Source organism: Dasypus novemcinctus, chromosome 4 (assembly GCF_030445035.2).
Source record: "Dasypus novemcinctus isolate mDasNov1 chromosome 4, mDasNov1.1.hap2, whole genome shotgun sequence".
NCBI classification, from domain to species: domain Eukaryota; kingdom Metazoa; phylum Chordata; class Mammalia; order Cingulata; family Dasypodidae; genus Dasypus; species Dasypus novemcinctus.
This window is the reverse complement of record NC_080676.1, coordinates 19,557,818-19,578,885: the sequence shown is the minus strand read 5'-3', so window position 1 is coordinate 19,578,885 and position 21,068 is coordinate 19,557,818. Positions and strand designations below refer to the sequence as shown.

At 35.5% G+C, this 21,068-nt stretch overlaps 1 protein-coding gene across 1 annotated transcript in view; it reads right to left on the bottom strand.

Annotated features, from left to right (window-relative positions):
• The window catches only part of RNF13 (ring finger protein 13), a 151,979-nt gene that overhangs the window by 18,602 nt on the left and 112,309 nt on the right, over positions 1-21,068 (bottom strand). Inside the window, exon 8 of the mRNA XM_004472886.4 lies at positions 4,222-4,315. Within this exon, the coding sequence (XP_004472943.1) occupies positions 4,222-4,315 (94 nt within the window). The remainder of the gene's footprint in view (positions 1-4,221; positions 4,316-21,068) is intronic.

Below are 21,068 nucleotides of genomic sequence, written 5' to 3'. Positions count from 1 at the left end.
AATAAATTTTGGCTAAAAGCTCAACAAAAGCCAGAGCTTTTACTAATATCTGATGACTATTTTACTAATATCTGATACTTAAACTAGTGCCTGGCATGTAGTAAGTGCTCAGTAATTATTTGCTGAATTAATGAATAGAGAAATGAATTATATTTATTCCATGAATGAATGAGTGAAAAATTATTTGTAAACATTTCAAAATAGTTTCATAATCTTCTTTTGCATGTACTTAGGAATGATGTCCTCTAATAGGGGTTTTAAAATCATGTTTTAATCTATTTTTCTCTTCAAAATGGTTATGAATAAAGCCTGCACTTAAGGGACCATCAACAAAGGACTAAATAGTGGATTTTATGGGAAAGTCAAAAGATACCATTTATAAAATCAATTTATGTTCAATGCATATATCACTTTGTAATCAAAGCAAGTCATAAGTATCAAAGCTAATACCAATGAGATGTTGAAAACTGTCTTTTGACGGGTATTGGAAACTGGTTCCCAATATTACTATAATTGTCCTGTTCCCTAACACATACCCTGTGTCTTGATTTTTACATATTAATCATTAATAATTATTATTTTCAAAGCCTCATGAAACATTTTACTTCATACTTTGAGTCTCATGGTACTGATTCTAGAGCAGTTATTTAATTTAAGGAAAGGGAAAATTAGACAAATGCCTTGGATTATGAACAGAAATACTATAATAGACTACAGCAGAGATTCCCAAACTTCTTCAGTTTACAATGTCTTTATTGTCTCAGTAATCATAGCGCCTATAAGCAAAAGCAAACAAAATACACCTAAGAGTTTTATTTATTAAGTAGTTAGGTCCAAACAACTTAATAAGTACTTATCTCCTAATAACTTAGTGCCTGTTGGGTCCTGCACAACTTCTCGAACTTTGCAATCAGATCGGATACTGCTACCATCATTTCCTGTTCCAGGCTAATTTTTAGGCTATATTTGCTTTTCATCATTACAACCATTGAAAACTAGATTCATAAAAATGTGGCATTACTGGGAGCAATCTAATTTTGAAACTGAAGTAATCTGAGCTGGTAGCTCAGGCAGTGTCTAACAGCAGCCCCTGTGTTTTCCTTGAAAATTTAAAATATCTGTAGTGACCCCGTGACGACTTTGCTGCAGTATCCTGGACACTACACAGTTTGGGAATTGCAGGCTATAGTTTTAATTTTGAAACTATGTAAATTAAATCCAACAAATCTCTTTACAATCATTTCCTTCTTTTTGATGGTCACAAGAAGATATACTGTTTTGAATGGCAAATTTTTCCTTTAGAAATAAAAGCAACATTAATTTGCAATGTTTGGAAGGTAGTGGAGAGGAAATTATTAAATAAGTGGAGGGAATGGTCTCTCTACCTTGCAGGAGTAAAGGTATTTTAATGCTATAAATAAAGTCACCTTGTTTCAAGTGTTTTTATCTCACCTTGTTTTAAAACAGTCTTTATTTTTTGTTAGTATTTAAATCAGAAACAATACAACTGTATATACCAAATAGGGTCCGAAGACTAGGATATATATAACGAATCTTGGAGGGATAAGAATGAGGTTACTGTCAGCAAACTAGTAATTCATACATTTCTTTGTTAGTAGATTCATATCACTGTTCTAATAAATCCTTCCATTTGTTCTGTCTGAAACAGTACAAGTTTCAAATGTACTTCACTAGAATGGTCTCAACTGAGTGAGGAATCTAAATTACCAGATTAACCAGATAGCAGACCAAGTATGCCCATGGTAAATTAGTAATTTGTCCATTATCATGTTACAGTTTACAGTTTACTGTGGGCCAGTGTTTAGTGAGAGAACTAAGGAAAAGAATCAGGTCTAGATTAACCAGATCAGCAATTATCTTCCCATAGGCATGAGATTATTATACCTGGTATACTGGAGTATACTGCCTGAATAAGGAAAAAAACAAGTTGCTCTCTGAATTCCAGCTGAAGTATATTTAAAAGTGACTAAGATTTTCATTTCCATAACAAGAATTCTATACTTTTCTGGTTATTTCTTATATGAAACCTTGAGATAAATAAATCACCTGGCCTTTCTAGACTTCATTTTCCTTAATTCTGAATAGAGGAAGACTGAGATAATCTCAGGTTGACATAAGACATTTTAACAAAGAAATCACAGTACTTGGAATACCTCACTCATCCTGTAAGTCTGGTGCAGGGCAGTGTTATCCAAAATTTGTTCTCTGCAACACCAGTCACAAGTTGCATGGAATGAAGTAAGTGTTACACACAAAAACAGTTTCGTGTTCAAATTACTTTGGGAAACACTGATTTCTTTACTATAAAACTCCTCGGAGCTTTTGATATGCTAACCAATCCTTTAGCTTTTGATATGCTAACCAATCCTTTAAGTATTTATGGAGGGAACTTCTCAATTTTTCATTAGCCACTGTAAAATCTGTTTGCAAGACAACAGTCAACATAACAAACAATCATGCAACTAATATTTTCCTGTCTGACCAGATTTTACTTGGAACATTAAGGGAATTTAGTTTTGATTTCAGTTTTTATAACTGCATATCTTTATGCTCAGTTTAAATCCAAGATATACAATCTATTTTCAAATGTTTAGAAACTAGACAGACACAAAGAAACACAGACAGATGGCCGGTAGACAGATGAAATACAGAAAGGGAGAGAATGAAGGAGGGGAGAGAGAGAGAAAGAAACGTGTGACATAGGTTAAAAGTTGGTAGCTATGGATATCTGGGGTGGGAGGGCTCTGTTGGAGTTCTCTGTATGGGTTTTGTATTCTTTTTTGCAACTTTTATAAGTTTGAACTTATTTTGAAATAAAAATTTATTTTAAAAAACAATAATATAGAAAAATTTTTTTAAGCCCAAACAATTCAAACACTAAAGCTAGGTTCAATTAAACTCATATCTGTCAACTTCTAATTTCAGAAAGAGTTCATGTAGTTAAATTTTCACATATGTATCAAATTTCCTTCTAGACTGCTACTTTAGAAGCTGTATCTCTAAATCAGCTATCATAAGGCCTTGCATATAGTAATAGTACATTATAAAATTTATCAGATTTATTTAAAAGATAACAAAAAATCTGACCTTATTTTCTGAATGCACATTTTCACTCTCATTGATCTTTATTTCCATAGGGAAGGTGCTTTATTTTTAAAAAGTATATTTTTTAAGTTTTGAAAGATCTTCTCAGAGGCAGGAAAACAAGAAGATTGCATAACAAAAGGCTAAGGGTATGTATTCTTTCAAAATAAATTTAAAACATGAGGAAAAATAAAGTCATTATAAGAAAATATATTCTAGAATACTGATTTGACTGCACTAATAATAGGATACTTACTGAAAAACTATATGTGCCCTTTTTAAACTAACCAGGACAAGTAGCAACACTATTTTTTTAAACAATTTTTTACTGTATTTAGGATATACAAAAGTAACATAAAAAATAAAGCCTAAAAAAGTTCCTAAATCTAGTCCTTAAACTAGCTCTGGTCTACGATTAAATTTTCATTAAGCTACCTACATAATGGCAGTGCATATATGTATTTTTATTATTTATTTTTTTGCTTTCTTTTTAAATTTTTCATTCTGCAGTATATTTTTATAAATGATTTTATTTTAATATGGTGTTTTTTCCTACTTTTGTTGTTAAAATTTTCTATTTTTAATAAAATAATAGTGATGTAAATGGTAGATCTTTATAAGAGGATAATGTATGAAGTATGAATACTTCATAGACGTATGAAAATTAAATGAAATGATACATGTAAAATGTATTGACACATAATAGCCACCTATGTGTTTAAGTTCATGCAAGACCAAATAAATAGTGGTAAATAATGGCAGAGTGAAGAGGAGAGTCAATGGGAACAGACCACTCTGGTGTAGAGAACTATTTTATCCACTTACATTCTTTACAACTGCTGGTGCACGGAGACAATAAAAAGCATTTCAGTCAATATTATTGTTCTAGAATTCTCTGCGGACTATGAACCCCTGTTGCCTTCATCAGGCACACATCAGCAAAAAAAATCTCTCACATTCACTCATTCATTATTAACTGAGTGTCTCCTGAGTTAGGCATAGTATATGATAGGGGCTCAGAAGGTAGTATTAGCGTATGAGTACCATTTTTTTTTTTACCATGGATTTTTAAAGAAACTAAGAGTGATTATTTAGTAAGTAAAAATATTCACTTACCTTTCTTGAACTTATGTATAGGGAGTTTCTTAAGTTGATCTTTACGAAGTCTGTTTCTTCTAGCTCTGTGTCTGTCCTGGACAAATTTTGTGATCTAAAAATAAAAGAAAAAAAGGAATCAGATATTAAACATGCAAACAGAAAATAACCATTAAAATAACAAATGCCTTTTAGTTTCTGGATAAATGCTATAAACCAATTCCGTTCACTTAAATCCTAGTGATAATATGATTAAGTCAATGTACTGAATTATATTAGTGCTTAGTTACCCCATAAATTATCCTTTGAATTTTTATTCATTGACCTTGGTATTTTTAATTTATTGACAGAGGCATTCTAAATAACATATAACTGTTTGTTGGCAAAAATACAAATGGAGGGGAAGTGGATTTGGCTCAGTGGATAGAGCATCGGCCTACCACATGGGAGATCAAGGGTTCAAACCCAGGGCCTCCTGACCTGTGTGGTAAGCTGGCCCACGTGCACTGCTGATGTGCGCAAGGAGTGCCGTGCCACTGCCCCCCGGGGTAAGGGAGCCCCACACGCAAGGAGTGTGTCCCATAAGGAGAGCCGCCCAGCGCGAAAAAAGCACAGCCTGCCCAGGTGTGGTGCCTCACATGGAGAGCTGATGCAGCAAGATGATGCAACAAAAAGAGACACAGATTCCCAGTGCTGCTGACAAGAGTAAAAGTGGACACAGAGAAACACACAGCGAATGGACACAGAGATCAGACGGGGGTGGGGGGTGGGGAAAAATAAATAATAAATCTTTAAAAAAAATACAAATATGGGAGTGGATATAGCTCAAGTGGCTGAGCACTTGCTTCCCATGTACAAGGTTCTGGGTTCAATCCCTGGTACGTCCTGAAAATTAAACAAGCAAAGAAATGAAAAAAAATAAAAACAAACAACAACTCTCACTGGAGAGTGGATGCAGCTCACTGGTTGAGCACCTGCTTCCCATGTACAAGTCCTGGGTTCAATCCCTGGTACCTTCTTAAAAAAAAAGAAAAGAAAAATGGTATACTACAGATTACCAAGATGCCAATGGCATGGCTCAATATGAATGGAAGAGTTAAGATTCCTTTAAGTTAGAAAACAACAAAATTTTCAAACATACACTTACTGCTTACTGCACTTTTAGTTCCAGCAGCATAATGGACAAAACTCTACTAAAAAACTTTAGAAATGCTGGATAAAATACACAAAATAGCTTACACTATTAAATTGCTATGTTTCCAAGAATGAAAAGCAAGTCCATAGGAACCAGAACTAAAGAGGGAGCATCAAATGCAGAGTTTAGAAGATCTAAAGCCTCTTTATTTTTCAACAGGATGGTATAAAGGTATTTATATTAGACTTTGCAAGTGTATTAATAGTTTAAAGTAGAGAAGGTCCACTTCTAACCAAGACAGAAGGGCAGGGAACAAATTTACACGCCCCATTAAAACTAAAAAAGCTGTACAAAATATATGAAACAATGGTTCTTAAAGCATTCAACGTCAGGCAATGAAGGACAGTGGCCCCTGAGACAGGAGAAAATGAGGTAATTCTATAATAATTCCAGCCTACAAAAAGTTCCCAGGCTTTCCAGTTGAGGAAATGAAACTAGGAGTCAGGAGAACTAGTGTTCACAATGCAGATAGCTGCTAGATGAAAGAGCTTTACATAGAATTCTGGAGGCTTGCAGGTCTCCTTTGAATATTAGCTGAGAACTTAGTACATGCATGTGAGGAAGCTACCTGACACCAGGGAAATACCTGAAAGGATAAGAGGGAACAATCCCTGAAGCTTACTTAAGGTCTGGAATAGTCCCTATTCTTAGCAAACTGGAAAACCTCGTAACTCTTAGCATATCGGGTAGAATATACCGAAGTGTTTTGGCTCCAGAATGGGAAAATCTAACCATAGACTAAATGCTGCTCTGCTTTTGCCTAACAAAGATTAAAAGAAATGATCAAACTGTTTCTAAATAACTGTGTATCAGAACAAAGCTCAAGTATATTTATAGGAATATAAAAATATTCAGTACCCAATGGCTAAAATTTACAATGCCTGGCATGCAATAAAAAATTACCAGGCATACAAAGAAGAAAATTTTACCTATCAGAGAAGGAAAACTCAATCAAACCAACCGAGACTGATATATGATAGAGTTGAAAAACAAAGACAGTTATTACAACTCTTATTTATCCAAGCAGCTAGAAAAGAGACTGGGCATGTGTTAAGTAGAGACATAGGATATATAAAACATTTTGAAGTGACAAAATTATAGAAATAACAGATTAGTGGTTGCCAGGGGTTAAGGACAGGAGAGGAGGTAGGAGAGTGGGAGGGAAGTAGGTATGGCTATAAGACGGCAACATGGAGGATCCTTGTATTGATGGAAAATATTCTGTATCTTGAATGTATTACTATCAGTAATCCTAATTGTGGTGTTGTACTGTAGTTTGGCAAGATTTGGGAAAAAATGGATAGAAAGTATCTGAGATCTCTGTTGTTTCTTAAAACTGCATGTGAATCTACAATTATCACAAAATAATAAGATATATAAAAAAAGGACCTAAATCAAATTTCTAGAGATGAAAATGGCAATGAAAACGACCATGTCTGAAATTAAAAATATACTGGATGGGTTTAACCGAAGATAAGACTTTTCAAAAGAAAAAAAAAAGTCAACTTAAAGACACAGCAATAGAAACTATCCAAAATGAAACACAGGGATTATAAGACTGAAAACAAAAGAAAAAATAAATCCATGAGCTGAAGGACAACTTAAAGCAGCCTAATATATGTATATATGGAGTCCTTAAAGGAGAGGACAAGGGGATTGAGAAAAAATATATATATATAAGGAAATAATGGCTAAACATTTTCCAAATTTGAAGAAAATTAAAAACTCAAGAATCGCAATGAACCCCAAACACAATAAGCATGTAGAAAAGGACACATTATAATTGAAAGTATTTAAAACCAATAATAAAGAGAAAATCTTAAAAGGATCCAGAGAAATAAGATACATTATATATAGAAGAACAATGATAAGGTTAATAACAGATTTCTCATCAGAAACACTGCAGACTAGAAGATAATAGAAAAAAAATCTATGTACTGAAATAAAAAACTGCCAATCTAGAATTCTTTATCCAGCAAAAATAGCTTTCAGAAATGAGGGCAAAATAAAGACTTTCAGACAAACAGAAGTTGAAAAATTCATCATTAGCAGACCTCCACTATAAAACACATTAAAGGAAGTCTTTTAAAACTAAGGAAAATGATAACTGTTGGAAATAAAGATCCACAAAAAGAAAAGAGCATCAGAAATGTAACCATGTGGTTAAATATATTTTTTCTTACTTAAATATCTTTAAAGGATAACTGACCATTAAAAGCAAAAATAACATGTAGTGTGGGGTTTATAATATATGTCAGATAAAAAGTGTATCACGGGAAGCGGACTTGGCCCAATGGATAGGGCATCCGCCTAACCACATGGGAGGTCCGCAGTTCAAACCCTGGGCCTTCTTTACCTGTGTGGAGCAGGCCCATGTGCAGTGCTGATACATGCAAGGAGTGCCCTGCCACACAGGGGTGTCCCCCGCGTAGGGGAGCCCCATGTGCAAGGAGTGTGCCCCATAAGGAGAGCCGCCCAGCACGAAAAAAAGCACAGCCTGCCCAAGAATGGTGCTGCACACACAGAGAGCTGACACAAAAAGATGATGCAACAAAAAGAAACACAGATGCCCAGTGCTGCTAAGGATAGAAGTGGTCACAGAAGAACACACAGCGAATGGACACAGAGAGCAGACAACTGGGGGGGGGGGCAGGGAAGAGAAATAAAAAAGTAAATCTATTTTTTTTTTAAAGTGTATCACAACAATAGTGCAATGGCTGGGAGGAGAGAAATAAAAGTTTAGTTGTAAAATTTTTATCCTAAACATGAAGTGGCATAATATCATGTAAAGGTAGACTGTGATAAGTTAAAAGGATATATATTATAAACCCTACAGTAATTACTAAAATAGCATAATAAAGAATCATAGCCAATAAAGCAACAAAGGACATGAAAGGGAATCATAGCAATAGTCAGTCTTAAAGGAAGCAAGAAAAGCATAAAGATGGGACAAATGAAAAACAAATAGCAGCATAATTTAAACCCACTGAGATCAATAATAACATTCATTGTAAATGGTTCCAGATCGTCAGGTGGGATTTTAAAAAAAAGCAAGATCCATCTATATGCTTCTTGTAAGAAATATAGAGATATACATAGATTAAAAATCAAAGAACATAAAAAGATACACCACATTAACACTAATTAAAAGAAAGTTAGAGAGTCGATAGCAAGGTGGCAGCAGAGTTAAGGAGCTCCTAGAGTCAGCTCCTGCCACAGGGCAGTTAGTAAACACCCAGACAGAGCTCTCTGGAGCTAGCTGAAGTCCTGTTTGGGGGCTTCAGGAGGCCACAAGGGCATTCTGGAACATCCTTAAAGGAAAAGGAGGAGGAGGCTGCACATCTGCTTAAAAGACTCATAAATAGAGCACTCCATGCCCCAAGGCTGGTGCCCATCCTCCACTGGAGGCACAAACCGCCCTCGGGAGCTATTCCGTGGCTAGAATTGAAAGCTCCATTTCCCAAAAACAGGGGAGGAAGAGACGGTTGGGCACCAATTTCGGCTATCAATGAGGAAATTCAGTGGGCTACAGTATAATCCTGAGAACAGCTAAAGTTTGAGCCTGTTCAAGTCAGAAAGAGGCTGGGGGCCGCCATCTTAACTCCACACCTGGCACAGGGGAAGCGGGGCGGACTGAAAATCCCAGTGCTGGTGGGGACCGGCTTCTTCCCATCCAGGTCAGATGGCAGCTCTAGCCTAGGCCCCAGTGCCACCTCTGACAGGAAGGAAGCTGCAGGGACCTGTGCCAGCCTCTCTGGGAAACTGTTGACCAAGCCATGGAGGCCAGTGATTGTCCTACTCTGGTGTGCAAGCCGCCCCAGAAGCTGTTCTGTGACCAGAATTAGAAGCTCCATTTCCCAAAAACAGGGGAGGAGACAGTTGTCTGACAATTTTAGCTACTGATTGGTAGACTTAGATGGCTAAGAAATAACTCTGGGAACAGCTGGGGTGTGAATTTGTCCAAGTCAGAAAAAGCCAGCCTGACCAAATATCACAGTGACGGCAGGAACCAGTTTCTTTTACCCGGATCAGCCTGCAGCCTGAGCCTAGGCTTCTGTCCCACCTCTGGCAGAGAGGAGGCTGGCTAGCTCAGCACCAGTCTATCCAGGTAACTGAGGGTACCTATGGCTGGCACAAACTGAATAATTAAAAGTCTACTGGGGCAACTGCGGTCATCTTGGACGTGCACTGCATAGACTGCTGCCCATACCTGCAGCTCCATTCATGCCCCAGGAAGGAGTGTAAGGGGCGTGAAGCTTCATCAGTCTCTTAGGACAACTACAGTCTAAACCTGCATGACTTGTATTATTCCACACAACTGTGACTCTGTCCCTACCTCTGGGAAAGGAGAAAGTTGGGAGAAGCTTCATCCATCCCTGGGGCAATGAGGGCAGTGAGGGGACAGCTTGAGCCTCCACAGCTTACAGCACCAACTACATGCTTGGCTCCTACTGCACAACCAGCAAGGGAGAAAGGGTAGGAAGCCCTAAACTAAAGAGAAAAACTGCACCCAGAAAAAATACTCTAGAAAGCCAGATGCCAATACACCAACCAAAAATTACAATCCACACCAAGAAGCAGGAAGCTATGGCCCAGTTAAAGGAACAAGATAAGCCTCCAGATGACATAAAAGAGTTGAGACAACTAATCATAGATGTTCAAACACATCTCAATAAATTCAATGAGATGGCTAAAGAGATTAAGGATATTAAGAAGACATTGGATGAGCACAAAGAAGAATTTGAAAGCATACATAGAAAAATAGCAGATCTTATGGGAATGAAAAGTGCAATAAATGAAATTTTAAAAAAACATTGGAATCATCTAATAGCAGATTTGAGGAGGCAGAAGAAAGGATTGGTGAGCTTGAAGAAATGGCCTCTGAAAGTGAACATACGAAAGAACAGATGAATAAAAGAATGGAAAAAATTGAACAAAGTCTCAAGGAACTAAATGACAGCCAGAGATGTGCAAACATACATGTCATGGGTGTCCCAGAAGGAGAAGAGAAGGGAAAAGGGGCAGAAGGAATATTTGAAGAAATAATGGTAGAAAATTTCCCAACCCTTTTGAAGAACATAGATATCCATGTCCAAGAAGCACAAACTACTCACATCCAAAAAAATCCGAAGAGACCAACTCCAAGACACATACTAATCAGAATGTCAAATGCCAAAGACAAAGAGAGAATTCTGAGAACAGCAAGAGAAAAGCAATGCATAACATATAAGAGATACCCAGTAAGATTAAGTGCTGATTTCTCACCAGAAACCATGGAGACAAGACAGTGGTCTCATATATTTATGATACTACAAGAGAAAAACTTCCAGCCAAGAATTTTATATCCAGCAAGACCGTCTTTCAAAAATGAGGGCAAGAGATTCACAGGCAAGAGATTCTGTTTAGAAACGGAAAGAATTTCTAAGCAAGAGACCAGATTTTCAAGAAATACTAAAGGATGTGCTAGAGCCTGAAATGAAAAGACAGGAGAGAAAGGCCTGGAAGAGAGCCTAGAAATGAAGATTATATCAATAAAAGAACTAAAGGGAAACGGACTTTGGCCCAGTGGTTAGGGCGTCCGTCTACCATATGGGAGGTCCGCGGTTCAAACCCCGGGCCTCCTTGACCCGTGTGGAGCTGGCCATGCGCAGTGCTGATGCGCGCAAGGAGTGCCGTGCCACGCAAGGGTGTCCCCCGCGTGGGGGAGCCCCCACGCGCAAGGAGTGCGCCCGTGAGGAGAGCCGCCCAGCGTGAAAAGAAAGAGCAGCCTGCCCAGGAATGGTGCCGCCCACACTTCCCGTGCCGCTGACGACAACAGAAGCGGACAAAGAAACAAGACGCAGCAAACAGACACCAAGAACAGACAACCAGGGGAAGGGGGGGAAATTAAATAAATAAATAAATCTTTAAAAAAAATAAATAAATAAAAATAAAAGAACTAAAAATGTCAAAATAGTGGTGAAAATAAAATGTGACAGATAAAACTCAATTAGTCAGGAATAAACTTAACCAATGATGTATAAAGCACTTGTATTCAGAAAACTGCAACCCAAAAGTCCTAAATAACTGGAAGAGCATTCCATGCTCATGGATTGGAAGACTAAATATCATTAAGATGTCAGTTCTACTCAAATTGATACACAGATTCAACACAACCCTGATAAGAATTCCACCAGCATTAAAAAAAAAAAAAAAAAAAAAGACCCAATTAGCAAATTTATTTGGAAGGGTAAGGGGTCCTGAATAGCCAGAAACATCATAACAGGAAAAGCGAACCCTCATCTCTGGACTTTAAATCATATTGCTATAGTGGTAAAAATAGCATGGTACTGGCATAAAGACAGATACATAGACCAATGGAACCAAACTGATGGCTCAGAAACAGACCTTCACATGTATGGTCAAGTGATTTTTACCTAGCCTGTTAAACCCACACAGCTCTGGCAGAACAGTCCATTCAGCAGTATAGCCAAAAGAAGCACAGAGGACCTCTATCTAACACCTTACCCAAAAATTAACTCAAAATGGATTAAAAAGAAACTAAAAATGAAAGCAAGAACCATAAAAAGTCTAGAAAAAATTGTGGGAAAATATCTTCAAGACCTGGTGGTAGGTGGTGGATTCTTAATGGATATAAGAGGACTGAGATGGACTACTGATGTTTAATGTATGTAGAAGGTTTAATTAGCTTTACTGTAAAAGTGTGGAAATGTATAGAATGGATGTAAAAATAATAATAGCTACTTTATAAATAGAGATGTGGCTGAAAATTGTAGTCTAGGGATATAAATGCCAATTGACAGAATGCTAAAGATAATCTAGGATGAACAGCATAGTAAACCAACAGGTGGGTGAGAATTGTGGTTGATGTATAGATGCAAGAGTGTCCTTTGTGAGCCAGAGCAAATGTATATCACTACTGCAAGGTGTTGGGAATGCATGGGAAAAATACAAGTGGAATGATCTATGGTCTGTGGTTAGCAGTAATAATACAATATTCTTGCATCTATGCCAAAGATGTACTGTGTTGATAATAGGGCAGTGTGGAAAATGTGAGCCAAATGTATACTATGGATATAGTAACAATCAGATGATATTATCTATAACAAATGTTCCACCACATATGTGGTGTGTTGATAGAGGGGTGTTGCTTGGGAATTCTGCATATGTGTATGATTGTTTTGTAAGTTTACAATTTCTGTCATAAAAAATATATTTAAGAAAATAATAATAAGGTGTATTGGGGGAAAAGACACCAAATATAAGATAAGGACTATAATTAGTAGTAAGATTTTGACAATATTCTTTTATAATTTGTAACAAATATCTCACAACAATTCAAGGTGTTGGTGAAGGGTTGATTTATGGGACCCCTGTATGATGTTATGCATATTTGTTTTATAAGTTCACAACATTTACTATACACTTAATTATTTATGTATGTTCATATATAAATGACATAAAGATAATAATAGAGAGGGTTGGGGGAAAATACTTTGGTTAGTAGTAATATTTTGACAATGCTCTTAATCATTAGTTAAAAAGGTTTAACAACAATGTAAGATGTTCATGGTAGGGTGAGTTATGAGAGTTCTGTATGATGTTATGTATGTTTGTTTTGTAAGTTCACAACTATTACTATACACTTACTGTTTATGTATGTTTGTGTGTGGGTGATATATTTCAATAAATTAATTTTTTTAAAAAAGACAGTTGGAGTGACTATAATATCAGACAGAGCAGATTTCAGAAAAAATAATATTCCAGGAATTAAGTGGGTCATATCATAATTATGAAGAGGTCAATTAATGAAAAGAAACTAACAATATGCCCCTGGTAACAGAGCTTCAAAATATAAGCAGCAAAATTTGATACAATGGCAAGGAGAAACAGACAAATCACAACTAGAGTTGGAGAGTCTGACATCCTTTTTTCAAAACTTGATAGAATAAATAGAAAATGAAAAAGGATAACATTTATAGAACATTCCATCTAACAGTAACAAAATACATATTCCTTTCAAGTATACACAGAACAATTACATTTATCTGTGGGCCATAAAACATGTCTCAATAAATTTAAAAGAGCTCAAGTTATACAAGGACATTCTCTGACCACAGTGAATTAAATTAGAAAACAATAACTGAAAGATCTCCGGAAAATTCCCCAAATATTTGGATATTAAATAACATATGTCTAAATAACTTGTGGATCAAAAAAGAAATCAAAATGAAATTAGAAAATACTTTGGAGGAATGAAAATGAAAACACAATTTAAAATTTGTGGGATGCTGCTAAAGCAGTTCTTAGGGTGAAATTTATATTGGAAAATAAATGAGAGGTCTCAAACCTATGATCACAGCTTCTTCCCTGGAAAATGAGAAAAATAAGAGTAAATGAAACACAATGTACTGCTGTTTCTAGCCAGTGCACAAAGAAATATAGGAATAAAAATTATTGAGCTTGGACAAAAGAAGTAAAACTCTCTTTATTCATATGCCATGATTGTCTATGTGGAAAATCCAATGGAATCAACAGCAAAGCTACTAAAACTAGTGAGTTTAGCTAGGATATACGAGCAATATAAGAAAATAAATTTTATTTACAATAGTACCAGAAATGTTAGGGGTAAATAAAAAAAAATGTACCAAATCTGTATACAAAAAGCATAAACACCAAGAGAAATCAAAGACCTAAATAAATGAGAAATTTAAGGTATTAATCAATCAAGAGACTTGTTAAGATGTCAAGATGTCGATCTCCTCAAATTCATCTATAGATTCAATGAAATCCCAATGAAAATCTCAGTAGGCTTTGTTGTAGAAATTGACAAGCTGATTCAAAATTCATATGGATATGTAAATAATCTAAAATAGCCACACACTGAAAATTAAAAACAAAGCCAGAGGACTGACACTACCTGATCTCAAGACTTTATAAGGGTGTAGTACTCAAGAGAATGTAGTGCTGACATCAAGAAAACTAAATCAATGGAACTCAACAGAGTCCAGAAATATATGGATACATATATGAACCACCAATTTTTGACAAAGGTGCAAAGGTTCTTAAGTGAAGAAGGGAAAGCTTTCTGTAAATGGTTCCAGAAAAATAGGATGCCCCCATAAAAGAACTTCAATCCATACCTCATACCATAATCAAAAATTAACTTGAAATGAATTGTAGACCTAAATGTAAAAACAAAAACTACAGAACTTCTAGAAGAAAACATGGGAGAAAATCTTTGTGACCTTTGGTTAGACAAATATTTGTAGACACAAGGTCAATAGCATCACTCATAAGAGAAAATTTTGATAAATTTGACTTCAAGTTTAAGAACTTCTGTTGTTCAAAGTTTAAAGACGAACTATTGACAGGAGAAAATGTTTGCAAATCATGTATTTGATAAGGGATTTTCATTCAGAAAATATAAAGAACTCTCAAAACTCAACAAGAAAAGAAGCAAACAGTTTTTTTAAAAAAGGACAAAATATTTGAATAGATGCTTCCCCAAAGTAAGATAATATATGGATGACAAAAAAGCACTTGAAAAGATGCAAAATACACCATCAGTCAATAGGAAATTTAAACTCAAATCAAAATGAAATAACACTACATACCTATTAAAATGGCTGATGTTAAAAAAAAATTTTAAATGGCCATATTAAGTGTTGGCAAGAAAGTAGAAGAAATGAAACTCTCATAAACTTCTGGTGGGAATGTAAAATGATAAAATCACTTTGGAAAACAGTTTGGTAGTTTTTTATAAATTAAAACATACACTTACTATATGACTCAATCATCCCACTCCTAGATATTTACCCAACTGAAATGAAAGAATATGCCCATGCAATGACTTGTATATAAATAAATGTTCATGGCAACTTTATTTGTAACAGCTCCAAACTGGGAAATTACACAAATGTTGATAAACAAATGTATTAAAAAATTGTGGTATATTTATACAATGGAATACAACTCTGAAATAAAAAGGAATGGATACCTGATAAATACAACAACAACATGTATGAATCTCAAAATAATTATGCAAAGGGAAAGAAGACAGGCACAAAGAGTTTAATACTGTAATGATTCCTAATGACCAAAAGCAAATGTGTGGTTGCCTGGAGGTGGGAGAGGTATGTGAAGAAGAGGTAGCAAAGGGTGCAACAGTGCGATTACCAGAGGATATGTGGAAACTTTTTGGACTGATACTTCATTATCTTGGTTTTGGAGGTCGTTTCACAGGTGTATATGTAGGACAAAACTTATCAGACTGTCCAATTGAAATATTTGAAGATTATATGTCAATTATAACTCAATATTGTTTTTTTAAAAAGTTTAATGCTAACCATTAAAAGAAAAGCATTATAATGTAATCTTTCAAACCAGTAGGAGAAAGACATAGAGAATAGAGGAGGAGGAAAGAGGAAGAAAGGGAAGGGAAGGGAAGGGAGAAGAAGGTTAAATAAAAGTTAAGTAATCCAAATCTACACAGAAGAAAAAAAATTACTAAAAAAAAAAGTTGGGAAGTGGGTTATGGCTTAGTGGTCAAGCACTTGCTTCACATGTAAAAGGTCCTGGGTTCAATCCCCAGTACCTCCTAAAAAAAAAAAAAGTTAATCCAGGTAGGCCCATGTAGCTCAGTAATTGAATGCTGGCTTCCTACATACAAGGTCCTGGGTTCAATCCCCAGCCCAGTACCTCAGAAACAAACAAAAAAAAGTTAATTCAAGTATAGGTCTAATCAAAATAAATGTAAATGGATTAAATTCACCACTTTTTCCCCAAAAAGTGTGTCATATCAGCTGAGATAAAAATATCCAACCACATACTTCACAAGACACAAGATTAAAACTTGACACCTTTAAGACAAATATAAAGGTTAAAAATAAAGAGACAGAAAAGATATACCATAAAAATACTAACTAAAAGAAAAACTGATATATCAAACAAAATGAGTGGAAAATCATTAAGTGAGAGTCATGACAATGATAAAAAGGACACTTCACTTGGAAAATGACAGAATTACTAGAAGAAATACACATCCCACAAACTCAGAAATTTATAGCTCAAGAAGAAAATAATTAGACTATAATCTTTTGCTGTCCAATATGGTAGGCTCTTGGTACATGTGGCTCCTGAGCACTTGAAATGTGACTAGTGTGAACTGAGATGCCCTGAAAGTGTAAAATATATACCAAACTGGCAGACTTAGTGTAAAAAAATAATGTAAAATATTTTATCACTTATAACTGCTTATATTAATTGAATGTTGAAAATACATATACAATATATTAGGTTATATACTAAAATTATTTACCTGTTTCCTTTTACTTTTTAAAATTTAGCTACCAGAAATTTAAAATGATAATAAAATGGGGCCCACAATATAGTTCTATCTATGGGCTAGCACTGCTTTAAAAAAGATAAGAGTGCAAAAACCACAGATAACTGTGATGATGGGAGTACAACTCTGTGAAAATTCACTGAATTGTACATTTTAAATGGATCAACTATTGGTATGTGAATTATATCTCAATAAAAATTTAATCACATAAGTATGTCACAGGGCAATTCTTTGGAAATAACCAAAGAATATATAGAATATTTATAATTTATAGACTATGTTTTCTGTCCACAATACAATTGAATTACAAATTAGGGAAAATACTGAAAAAATGCATATTTTTGGAAATTTAAAATCTCACTAAAATAGTTCATAAGTCACAAAAGAAATCATAAGGATAATCAGCATGCCTCTTCCCTAACTACACTCTAAATGACTTGAGAAATAAGGCTTTGAATTGGCAGGTAGAGTCAGGTACAGTATGTAACTCAGTGGAGAAAAAAATAGAACTTTTTTGCTGAACCACAGAATCAGTTTAATTTATCCAACCAAATATAAATAACAGACAGCTATGGAATAGAGTAGGCCTTCTCCTCTCCTTTCCTACAGGACCAGAATCAATCCTGAAAAAACTGAATAACACCTACACCCTGAAGACAGGTTGGTCCTAAGAGATAGAAAATGGAGCTGAGCCAACCATGTCCAACTTATTCTTCCCAAATGTACCACTTAGATAAGTCACTTTATCTCCCCTAAGAAAAAGTAAAAGGGTAGAGAGGGAGTTATAACAACTGAGTTCCTTCTTCACGTGGCTGGAAACAGCAAGACTGATAAACAAATATATTGTATAACAATGAAAATTAAAAAGTTAAATCAAATGAGAATTTAAATATTCTTTATCAAAAGTTATAGCATGCAGCCAAAGTGATTCTTAAAGAGAAATTTATAACCTAAATGCTCATACTAGAAAAAAAATTAAATTAGCTTCTAACACAACCTACAAAAAGAAAGCAAAAAATCTAAAGAAAGTAAAAAATAATAATAATTGTAAAAGCAAACATTAATGAAATAGACCTTTTTAAAAAAATAGGATTTAAGTTCCACCAGAGTGTAAAGCTGCTTGGCTTCAGGGATTTTCATCTATTTCATTCACTGATAAATCATCCAACCCTAGAGCAGTGCCTCATTCATCATAGATAAAGAAAAAATATTTATTGAATAAAAGGAAGAAACAAACACTCAAAGATTACTTCTTTGAAATACAAGCTTCTGACATGGTTGAACAAGACACAGACAGATATGAATAAAGAGAACTTATTACATACATAGTCTTTTAAAACCTTAAGAATATTAAAAACTACTCTATGCCAGTATATTAGAAAACAGACAAAAAAGACAACTGCTTATAATTTAGTAAAAATTAGATGTAGAAAAACATCTGATTGCCTGGGTAACTATTAAAAAGGGCACCAGACCCAGATGATTTTAAAGATAACTATCATCAAAATGTCAAATAATAGATAATCCAAAATTTTTAAAATTAAAAATAGAAAAATAAGGGAAGTTATTAGTTTTATGGGGCTAGAATAATTGATTGCCTAATTTTAATATCAAGATTTTAGCCTTATAAAACTAAAGCTTTGCCTCACCTGGACATTCAGATTGCTAAGATTTTTTTTATTTAGGGTTTGCATCTGTGTGCAAGCGTAAACTTGACTATGGCTGTTTATTATTATTTATGAATTCCAAAAAGAGATATAGATTATGTTTGTAAACTGGCCTGTTCCTCTGGGCATGATACTCTTTGATTGATTTAAATCCAAAGGCATTATGTTTACTTGATTAAATCAAGATTAGGGCTTTGATTTAACCATGTCATTAGGGCATGCAGGGTTGTGTCCCCAGTCCCTTGGTGGGCTATTTAAATGGACACTCACACAAGAAAAGATACACAGGAACAGAGAGAGCTCCATAGATGCCTGAGAACAGAGCACTTGCACCCTATGCCAGCCTACAGCTGAGATCTGAAGAAGCTGGACCCACAGAGCCTTAAGAGGGAAGAGGAAGGCTGAACCCTCACAGAGGTCACTACCATCTTGCTTCAACACATGGCAACAGAGTTTGGTCAGGAAGTAACCTTGAGCTGAACTCATTAGTGCCTTGTAACTGTAAGCTTTCACCCCAAATAAATACCCTTTAGGAAAGCCAACCGAAATTCTGGTACTTTGCATCAGCACCCCTTTGGCTGACTAATACATTGACCCATATTAGAATTTTAATAATCCAAAACTGAAAGGCCAAAATTTATACATCATGATAAAATAAGGTTTATCACAAATGTAAGGACTATAATATTAAAACAAGTTAATGTAATCCAACATAAGAATGGAGGAAAAAAAGAGACAAACCAATGATCATTTCAATAAATAGAAGAAAAGATACATAACTCAGTATCCATTCATTATTATTTTAAAAAGCAGATAAAATTTGGTTTCTTTGCCTTATTTACTCTAAAGTAGAGTGCAGTGTTAAATAGGAGGCACAATAATAGGAATCCTTTACTTGACCATGACTTTCAAGGGAGGGCTTCTAATATTTTATCATTTTACATAGTTATGTATGTTCTAAGTTTTTAGTCAGTATAATTTACTGGCTTAAGGGTATTTATTTCTACACCTCGTTTACCAAAGACATGTTTTGTTTGTTAGGTTGGTTCTCTAACTTCCTATACTTCCAGGCTTCTATACTGAAAAAAATCCCAGGAGACTCAACAAATGACCAGAAAAGGAGAATTTACCAAGTTTTTGAATACAAGATTAATATACAAAAATCAAAAATGTCCAGTGTCCAAGTCTTAGTTTCTAAATACAACTCTCCAATAAAGAAAACGAGGGCTCTTTCGAGAAATTTTAGAACAAGGGCAGGAAAAATGCAAGGTGAGCCTGGACCATTTTTTATTAGCAGACAGTAAGAAAATTGAAAGAAGTCCCAATGGCCAAGACCAGAACCATTTAAACAAAAATAAATAATGTAGTATTGGATTGTAACACAAAGTATAAAATAAATACCTGAATACGTAGTATTATAAATAAATTATTGAATAAATAAATAAATGCAGAGAAGAGAGAAACTGTCTTTACAGAAAAGTTCCCAATATATCTATCTCTCTATTTCTATATATAGAAATAGATATATAGATATAGGTAGATAAATAGTCCCCCTCTGCTGGTAGGTGGACCTTAATTCCTGCTTCTCTCCACATTTAGGGTGGGCTATACTTAGTGACTCATTTCCAAAGAAAAAATAGAGTAAGGAAAGAGAAAAATAGTACCTCTACATTGGAAAAATCTGGCAAACACTTTAACCAAGGGATTGTTAACATGATCAGTGACGTCACATGGATATCATCTTTCCCAGCAGTTCTTAACCAGGGGTCCATGAAGAGTTCAGGGGGGCTGTGAGTGTGAACTGAAAAAAATCAACTTATGGGGAAGCAGATTTGGCTCAAGTGATAGACAGTCCACCTACTACATGGGAGGTCCAGGGTTCAAACCCAGGGTCTCCTGACCCGTGTGGTGAGCTGGCCCACGTGCAGTGCTGATGCGTGCAAGGAGTGCTGTGCCATGCAGGGGTGTCCCCCATGTAGGGGAGCCCCACGTGCAAGGAGTGTGCCCCGTAAGGAGAGTTGCCTCACGTCAAAAAAATGCAGCCTGCCCAGGCGTGGCGCTGCACACATGGAGAGCTGATGCAGCAAAATTCCGCAACAAAGAGACACAGATTCCTGGTGCCCCTGACAAGAATATAAGTGGACCCAAAAGAACACACAGCGAATGGACAGAGAGAGCAGACAACTGGGGGAGTGGGGAAGGGGAGAGAAATAAATAAAAAATAAATCTTAAAAAAAAAATCAACTTAGATCTTTATTTTCTCTGATCTCTAACTGAAATCTAGCATTTCCTTCACTTATGAATGTACACAATAAATTACAGTAGTGTTCATTTCATATCACATTACAGTTGCTGTGTGTCTTGAAAATTTGCTCATCAATTCTGTATTAGCCAAAGGGGTGCTGACACAAAATACCAGAAATTGGTTGGTTTTTATAAAGAGTATTTATTGGGTAAGAGCTTACAGATACCAGGCCATAAAGCATAAGTTACTGCCCTCACCAAAAAGTCTATTTTCACATGTTGGAGCAAGATGGCTGCCAACGGCTGCAAGGGTTCAGGCTTCCTGGGTTCCTCCCTTCCAGGGTCTTGCTTTTCTCTGGGTTCAAGGCTCCTTTCTTCCCAGGGCTTGCTTCTTCCTGGGCTCAGGGTTCCTTTC